The sequence below is a fragment of the Rutidosis leptorrhynchoides genome, chromosome 6, assembly GCF_046630445.1.
Source record: "Rutidosis leptorrhynchoides isolate AG116_Rl617_1_P2 chromosome 6, CSIRO_AGI_Rlap_v1, whole genome shotgun sequence".
In the NCBI taxonomy this organism is placed as follows: Eukaryota; Viridiplantae; Streptophyta; class Magnoliopsida; order Asterales; family Asteraceae; genus Rutidosis; species Rutidosis leptorrhynchoides.
In genome coordinates this window covers 2384484-2393706 of record NC_092338.1, presented here as the reverse complement: position 1 = coordinate 2393706, position 9223 = coordinate 2384484, and the positions used below count along the sequence as shown (strand labels likewise).

Sequence of the window (9223 nt, the reverse complement as noted above, 5' to 3'; positions counted from 1 at the left end):
GAGTTTTTGTTAAAGGTTAGACTTTTCGTGGATCCAGGTTTTGGATCTATGTTCCCATTATTTGTAATCCTGTCTAAGAGATTGGTTAAGCTATCAGATCCGGGAGTTATTGCAATTGTGGGTGAAAATTTAAAGCAGCTTCGTGGATCGTTAAATCGCCTTAATGTTTAGACTGGCGGTGGTAGACATACTGTCTAAAAGCGGTAAAAATTTGGTGATGATCAGACCGTTAGATTTTCAGTTATGAATATTTGAAGTTGCCGCAGTTTCTAAAAGAACTTTCGGGTTGATGTCGCGAGTAAGGAGACGGTTTTTTCTCGGGAAATTACGGGATGGATTTTCAGAGATGTATGTTGTGCTCGAGTTTTGATTGATGGTTGGTTCAACAAATAGGGTGGATCTTCCTAATTAGGAAGCTTTAGGTGATGGTAGAAGTGAATAATTTTGTAATCTCAGAACTTGAGCTTTTTGGATATTAGCGAGGGTAGGATCGTTTTCAAGTCCACCAACATGTACAACATATAAGCTCATGAGTTCCACATTACTTTAAAATCAATTGTTGATAGAGGGAGGTTCCCATAAACTTATATATGCACATTTGTTTCTTTCACTTTTCGATGTGGGACACAATGAACCGATTAGCTCCAACACTGAGGGTGTGCGAAACTCTTGAGAGTCTAGTAACCAACGGAATTACCAGGCTAGTGAAAGTTCAACGACTATTAGGAGTTATGGAAACGGAAACTACAAAGAAAGAATTTGGACCCAACTATGCAATGCAACCCCAAAACAAATTTCACGATTCTTTAGGCTCTATTCCGAAGATTGATTGAGAAATGAAATTGGGTTGGGGGGGGGGGGGGGGGGGGGGGGGGGGGGGGGGGTGGCATCCTTCCAATTTGAGAGGACGCCTTGAAAGGAAAATTATCTGAATAATATCTTCACTTCATTTCCCTTTTCTCTTCAAATTGAACACCAAATCTCTGGATTTTCTTTCCACTTCCATTCCTTGATTAATGTTCAGTAACATTTGTCCCATATGCATCGGATGGAGGTGTCATAAACATAGAAGTTCCAATAATCACAAATCTTCCATGTTCAATGGTACAACAATAACAAATATATTACATATTACATATTACATATATGTTTGTATTTATATGCATACAGATTTCGATTACTTTTTGGTGAAAAAAGCGTCAATTGGAATGTGCTTCCCATTTGAAGGAGAATGTTTTTGCTTCTTCTTGCCTTTGCTTTGTCCAACAGCAACCTCAGTCTGTCGCAGCATCCTGATACAAAAATTATAACACCATATAGTATAACTTATTGGTATCTCACTCATCTACTTGTATCAAAACATATGCTTTTCAGTTAGAATTAAGATACATATGTAATATATTTATATATTTTATAGAAGAGAATAAAATGATGAATTGCTTGGCATTATTATTATGCATGCATACCTATGTTTTGATAGCAGAATATGGTGATTGTGCCCTGATTCTTCTTCATCCTGCAACTTCTCAGCAAGATGAAAATCGGAATGCTCTTGCCTTTCCAACACAAATGTGGGAGGCAACTCTACTCCACATAATGAACACTTGTAATCATCCAACCACACCACTGTTTCTTTCTTATGACTATTATTATAGGAGGATGATGATGATGATGAACAGCCAGTTTCGTTATCTCCAATCCCGTGCAACATATTTGGGTTTCTCACGTTGTGTTCATCAAATTCACAAGACTCATTCACCAAGTGCTCACCAACAGTATTTTCATTAAGCTGTCACACAAAACAGCCAGCCACATGACACAAACAAGCTCATTATGCAGACTCCCAGTTCTTAATGTAATGTTACAGATAAGATCAAATAAATGGATATACTAAATATTCTATGTTTGCAACTTCTTCTTACAGCAGTAGTAACATTATGCACTAAACAGTCAATTTTGCTATGAGTACCTGGTCTTTGCATTCATGGGTAGCAAGTCCAACATCCTCTACTTCCTCATTGTTATCTATTGATATGCAAATGTTATGATGATGATCAACCTCTGACAAATGGTCAAAAGATTGATCAGCATATTCATGACAATCTGCTGCTGCTGCTGCTTCTGCTTCATAACCATTTTTAACATCCGACTGCTCCTCTTCATCATCCACAATTTCCCTGTTGTTAATGTCTCCTGGTTTTAGAAAGTTCAACAGCGTTTTTTGAGTAGGATCGGCTAAAGTACCACCTTTATCCTTGCTGAAATGAGACATGCGCAGTCCTACAAAAGCATCCTATGTTTTAAGCTGCAACGAGTCTCAAATGTAATCTATCTATATCGAAAATTATTTGAGACAACTGTCGACTAGAATCTATAACAAGACATTCAGAGGATGGTAAAAGTTTATCATTAGCAATAGCAATAGCAATAGGTACTGAACTACTGTACCAAGCAATTTAAAAAAGATGGTGGATGGCAAAAAGCTATGAACTTAATAATAAAACTATGATAGAGTATTATTATGGTATAGGCACAACTAGCTTTCTTTCTTACTTACTTACCAATCAGTCTGAGTGATACAAAAGATTCAGCCTTGAGAAGCTTTGAAGCATGTTTCAGTATATCTTTACTTGACCTAATATAACTCTGCAAAGTCACAGCTCGAGTTCTGACCTGGACATACATGCCGCCCCTAACACTTTTAATAATATTTGGACAAGAAAAGAAATCACATAAGTACGTAAGAAAGAGTACCTCAAATGATACAGTTTTTAATTTCAGTGTCAGTGTTCGTCCATATAGACCTTCTTTCTCCATGTCATTAGATAGCATCTCTGCAAGTTCAACTGCTAACAAAACGATTACTTTCTATAACATCTCATCTCCGCATGTTCAACTGCAAACTAAACATCAGTTTCTGTTGTAACCGGCTACATTCAAAGGCTATAGTAAATAGATGGTTACCTTAAATTCGAGATTTCTACTAGTTCTAGAAAAGCTAAAACTCCAGATTTGGTTAACCTTAAATCAACTTTTAAAACTTCAACGTTTATATTTATATTTTTTTTTACGTAAGCAAAGTTGCATATCTAAGAAAGAAATTATAACAACTTGGTTACCTTCTTATGCAATATTCCGTGTATATACTAATAATATAACAATGCATCATACTGGAAAGAAAAATTCCTATGTCACCTAATTTCTGATGGAGAAACGCCTCATCCTTAGTTGCAGAAAATGTTCTCTCACTGCTTATGCTTTTCCGTGATCTAACTTGAGGTGCATCTGTTCCTCCAATTCCTAGACCCACCGATATAAAAAAGTCTACACTATGCAACAAAAATACAGTAGTAAACTTAGTATCACGTATGAAAACAGATATTAACAAACATGCCCTCCCTCTTCCCCCTTTGTTCACATATTATTTCTAGCAAGATGCAGGCAGACTATTTGAATTCTTTTTGTTAAACTATCAGATACAGGCTGTTAACACAGGTCAACTTAAACACCTGCTGATGAAGGAGAGAATAGTGCACAGAGAAATGAGCTTTTCTGCAGTAAATCTTCACACGTCTTAATGTCAAACACATCTTTTAACATATGTTCAGTGACTTTACCAATTCCCCCAATCTGCGAAATAAACATTCAAATGTGTTTCTGAGTAAAGATCAAAGTATATTCAGATAATCAATACTATATTTGGAGCCTTAAAAGTACAAACCGGTAGATAACATGAAGTACCTTTCGTATGGGAAGTGAGGATATAAATGTCATGATAGCATCCCGGTCATTAGGTAAGATGAACTGTCCATTAGGTTTATTTATATCTGAGCACACCTGATCAAAATTTGGATGGAAACACATAGTATCAATAACATGAAAACTAAAACATATACAAATTTCTGAAACAATACTTGCACTCCCATCATTAGTAACTTCAAATAATTGGTTATGAACACACATCATTCATTCTCTCCTACAACACCTTTGCAAGTAAGCGATTGGGAGCAACTCCAGCACTACATGTCAAACCAGTAGCTTCAAACACAGTTTGTCTAAGCTCTTCAGCCACCTTCAGAGATACATACAGAACAACAATAAAAAGGGATTTAGCAATTACATTTTCATTACTTATGTAGCCCTCCCAAGATAGCCTAGTGGTTGGAGAATAGGTTCAAATCTTGGGGTGGGGCCAGGGAAAATAATATAGTAATTATTATTTTCATTATTTATGTGTGCGTATGTAAGTTAAAAATAATGACTTACTTCTCCACCAGTCATATCCCTCTCCCTGCAGACTTGAGTGATATCCAGATATGCCTCGTCAAGACTAGCAGCCGTGAAATTGGGATCATATGCATGGAAGACTGATTTGAAAGGAGACATTATACTTTACATAAGGTATAATAATATAACATCCAAAAAAAAAAAAAAAGTAATGTATCTTACCTTTTCTAGTTAAGTCACTATAATGTGTATATTTCTTAAAGTCTGTGGGCACAAATATCAACTCTGGACACAATTTACATGCTATGAAACCAGGCATTGCAGCACGAACCCCATATTTCCGTGCCTACAAAGTAAAAAATCAATGCTCCCTCTTAACATAGTATATGATAAAGCAACAAAGGTAGTTCGGTAATTAGGTAAGGATTGTCAAGCAAACCAATCAATAAAAAAACGTAACATTGAGTTTTAAACCTCATAATTAGCAGTGGAGATCATAGACATGCCACCAACAGCCATTGGCCTGCCTTTTAATGAGGGATTGCTCAAGGTTTCAACAGCTGCATAAAATGCGTCCATGTCTACATGCAACCAAATCCTTGATAGATCTCGCGTAGCTTCAAATTCCACAATTCTTTTATCAGCAACCTATACATACATTGTCACAAAGGCAAAAGTTAATCGTCACCATATGAGATAACACGAATTTGTAAAAACATGATTTAGTCATTGTCATTGATATCAACCATGGGATAACAAAGAAAGAGGGGAGTTTATCCTTGAAGCAGTTACCTTCTGATAATGAGATAAATCAGTAGGTTTTAGGTTTGCACACTGAGCGCGCATATTCTGGATCTTGTGTTTCATATAAACTTCCTTTCTTTCCTCATTCTCAAAATATTTTGATCCTTTACTCATCTCATACACTACTCTTTGCACTTTTTCCTTGTCAACCCCATCCATACCTACCACCAAATCATCATCATCATCATCATCATCATAGCACAAATCAACTTTTAAAATAACAAAGTTAACCTCTCAACATTCAGATAACTACTTGAATCTACAGAAACATCATCGAATTTTTCTTTTCTTTTAAAAAAAAAACATCAACTCCGGTTCAATTAATTAGGTAAAAATGGAATGGAATCTGTGTATGATAATTAAGGAGGTAAATTTGATGAAAAATTGTGCGGTACCTGCTTTGGCGTTTGTAAAAACAGTGTGATATGACTCCCATGGTTTGACAGACGATTCCGCCATTGATGACGTTTCTTCTATTTTCGTCATTTTCAATTCAAATTTTTTTTTTTTTTTTTTTTTTGGTAAAGATCCAAGATAGTTGAAGAGGAAGCCGCGAAACTTGTTGAATCGGGATTGGCTTTTTATTTTATACACACACACATAAACATAAATCTTTAGGGCCCTATTTAATGGACTGGGCTTAAACATTTCTTAAAACAGCTCAACCTACAAAAACTGTTTGGCAAATTAGTCGAAATGCCCCAAAATTCTAAAATGTTTAACGATATGCCCTTGAAATATTAAAATTGTCCAAATGCCTCGTGACCAATCATCACGCACCACACATGGTGCATTCTGGGTGTGGGTGTGCATGTGCGTGTGTGTGGTGCCTTCGTCGTTGATTCGTTTCACTTGCTACGCTCCAACTCACACACACTCCACACATGTTGCTCGGTGCATCATGCTAGTTGCAACACATATATGGTCATAATTTCAGGAAATATTTTCTGACATTTTCAAAATTTTTTAGGATGACATGTTATCTTTTTAAATAGAGTGTCCTATAATCAGTAAGTTTCACCATTCCAACAAACAACATTTTGGCATTTTCCCGTGTTTTTCCTTCCCGAAAGGGTACCATCTTCGCTATTTTTAAACTGTTGACAATTTCTTTGTTTTGGAGTAAAACTGTCTCAAAATGATAAAGAATTTTGACTTTATATTTGTTACGGAGGTGCATTTGAATATGTTAATAATGTGCCAATGTACCTATTAATTGAGTGTGTTATAATACGTTTAAATCTTTCCGTTTCTCCCGAAAAACCAATAATTTGGAATTAAAAAAAAAAATGCTACATAAGTTACAATTACCCATTGATTCACCCGTTTCATAAATTATAAGGTAAATAATTTGGTCAAAGATATTGTTTCACCACCATGATCACGGAGATTTTCAAATTTTTTAAACCATTCTATTAGTAATGCCCCCATCCAAATTTATGTTGTTGAGAACTGACAACTGTGGAGAATATACTTCAAATGAATTTGAAGACTTTCTTCAACAAATCACGGTTCCATACTCACCACAACAAAACGGAGTTTCTTAGATGAAAAACATAACTGTTATGGAGATGGAAAGGTAGATGATTTTCGAAAAGAATTTAACCAAGAAATTTTGTTGCTCAACATCAAGGCCGGATATAGGGGCGTGCAAGGCGTGCGGCCGCACATGGCCCAATATCTATAAGGGCCCAAAAATTATATCTTAATACTACATACCTAGGCTCATTTTACATAGATAGGTCCATTTATTAACTAATAATTAGAAAAGATAGTACATGTAATCAATATCGAATACTCCATAATCTAATACTCTCCTCGTTTGGCTCCAATTCTCCGACATCGATTCGTTAAATTTATAGGAATAATTTAAAAATTACAGTTACATGTATATATAAAAAGGGTCCACTTTTATTTTTCGAACATGGCCCATAAAATTGATAGGACGGCTCTGCTCAACATATTAGCAACAAAAGCTGTGAGTAAAAAGACTCCGGTTGAAGCTTGGTCAGGAATCAAACCTTCACTTAAACACTTGAAGATATTTGGTTCCGTTTGTCACTATCATATTCCAGATGAAGTCAAGAGGACAAAGCTTGATGCTAAAGCTAGACAATGCATTTTTGTTGGCTATACAACATAGTCAAAAGGATATAGAATATATGTTTAACTGATTGTAAAATTGCAATCACTAGAGACGTGACTGTTGATGAAGGAGCCTACTGGAATTGGAATATGAAAGAAGTTAAAAGGCATGAAGCTACAATTTAGTCTCCAAGATGAATCTCATTTTGATATCCAGAATTCAATGTTGAACATACAACTAACAATGAAGTTTTAAGAACATGTTTACGAGTCTTGTAATCACATTGTTATGGAGCCCAAAGTTAAATTTAAGGTTCAAAACACGATGAATGTAATGAAGCCATGAAAGTTGAACTTGAAATGATCAAGAAAAATGACATGTGGAAGCTTGTTGATTTGCTAAAGGAAAAAATGCAATATGTGTCAAATGGGTGTTTAGAACTAAGTTTCAACCTGATGGTTCGGTTCATATACATAAAGCAAGATTGGTAGCGGAAGGATATTCTCAAGTTTCCAGTGTGGATTTGATGAGACTTTCGCTCCAGTTGCTCGTCATGACATGATCAAGTTATTGATAGATGTAGTTGCTCAACACAATTGGAAAATACATCATCTTGATGTGAAATCTGCATTTATGAATGTTGAACTTTAGGAGGAAAATTATGTAAAGCAACCTCAAGGCTTTGAAGTAGCTGGTCAAGAAGAAAAAGTATACAGACTATACAAGGCACTTTATGGTCTAAAGCAAGCACCAAGGGTTTGATATTCTAAGATCGATGCTCATTTGATGAATAATAATTTCAGGAGGAGTTCAAGTGAGTCAACTCTTTACATAAAGCAATGTAATTCTCGAGAAATACTGATTTATCTTTGCGTTGATGATTTACTTGTGATTGGGTGCAAAGATAATCTTGTTGACGAGTCAAAAAGAAAATGGAATCTTAATTTGAAAAATGTCATATTTGGGACTCTTGCACAATTTTCTTGGCATGATAATAAAGCAAGAAACCGGTGGTGTTAATATTTCTCAGAAAAAATATGCAAGTGGCATGCTCAAGAGATTCAACATGTTTTCATGTAATTAGTTGCATCACCACTTGTTTTAAATTGCATGTTGTCTAAAGAAGATGGAGAGATGCTAGTTGATCCAACTCTATACAGAAGTATTATCGAGAGCCTATTAAATTTGACAATCTTTAGCTTATGCAACTAGTTTCTTATCAAGGTTTATAACTTCATCAACTAGTTCTCACTTGGGAGCTGCCATTAGAATCCCAAGATACTTAAAACTTAAAAGGTTCTCTCGATCTAGAGATTATGTTCGAGAGAAACAAAGACGGAAAACTTGAAGGATATACTTATAGTGATTAAGGCTGAAAGTGTTGATGATATGAAGAGTACTTCTGGTTATATTTTCAATCTTGGTTCAGGTGCATTTTGCTAAAACTCAAAGAAGCAATGCATTGTCGCACAATCTACGGCATAAGCAAAATATATAGCAATTGCAGGTGCTGTAAATCATGATGTTTGGATAAGAAAACTGTTGTCCGACTTAGATCTAACTCAAGAAAGTCCATAAGTCATCTATTGTGATAATAAGTCTGCCATTGATATAGCATAAAATCCGGTGCAACACGGAAGAACATAACACATCAATGTCAAATTTCATGCTATTCGAGAAGTCGAGAAGAATAGAGAAGTCAAGCTAAAATAATGCACCAATGATGATCAATTGGCATATATGCTTACAAAGTCTCTCACGGGAATAAAGCTATTAGTTGAAGATTCGACTTATGATGTCCAACAACAATTTTAAGGAAGAGTTGTTAGTGTATCTAAGATTGTTATTAGACATTAGTTTGTTTACTTAATCTTATGCCATGTAAACTTGATCACTAAGAAAACTTAGCTATTAAGTAATCTTATTTACCAAGGATACTTAGATATTTTACCATCCTTGTTAAGGAATTATAGATATTTGTGATACGTATCACTTGAGATAGCTTGAAGTTGTGTTCAAAAACCTCATCAGATAACTTGTATAGTGAAGGATTTACCGCAACCGTAACCCTTTTTCCAATTACATAAACCTATATTAATTTATTTT

General features: G+C 35.3%; 1 protein-coding gene across 2 annotated transcripts; it reads right to left on the bottom strand.

Annotated features, from left to right (window-relative positions):
• Window positions 1–1055: 1055 nt before the first annotated feature.
• LOC139852464 (DNA polymerase kappa) lies at window positions 1056–5545 on the bottom strand. Of its 2 annotated transcripts, none has more exons than XM_071841761.1 (14): window positions 5427–5545; window positions 5020–5192; window positions 4702–4875; window positions 4450–4573; window positions 4267–4367; window positions 3986–4072; window positions 3742–3837; window positions 3510–3630; window positions 3196–3324; window positions 2755–2846; window positions 2562–2673; window positions 1970–2280; window positions 1467–1789; window positions 1056–1292 (listed from the first exon to the last, which is right to left on the bottom strand). In XM_071841761.1, the coding sequence occupies exons 1-14, from the start codon at window positions 5515–5517 to the stop codon at window positions 1178–1180; spliced, it is 2049 nt and encodes a 682-aa protein (XP_071697862.1). In that variant the 5' UTR covers window positions 5518–5545; the 3' UTR covers window positions 1056–1177. The 2 variants fall into 2 exon arrangements, with proteins under 2 accessions (XP_071697862.1, XP_071697863.1); XM_071841762.1 differs by having other exon boundaries at window positions 2562–2646.
• Window positions 5546–9223: the final 3678 nt, after the last annotated feature.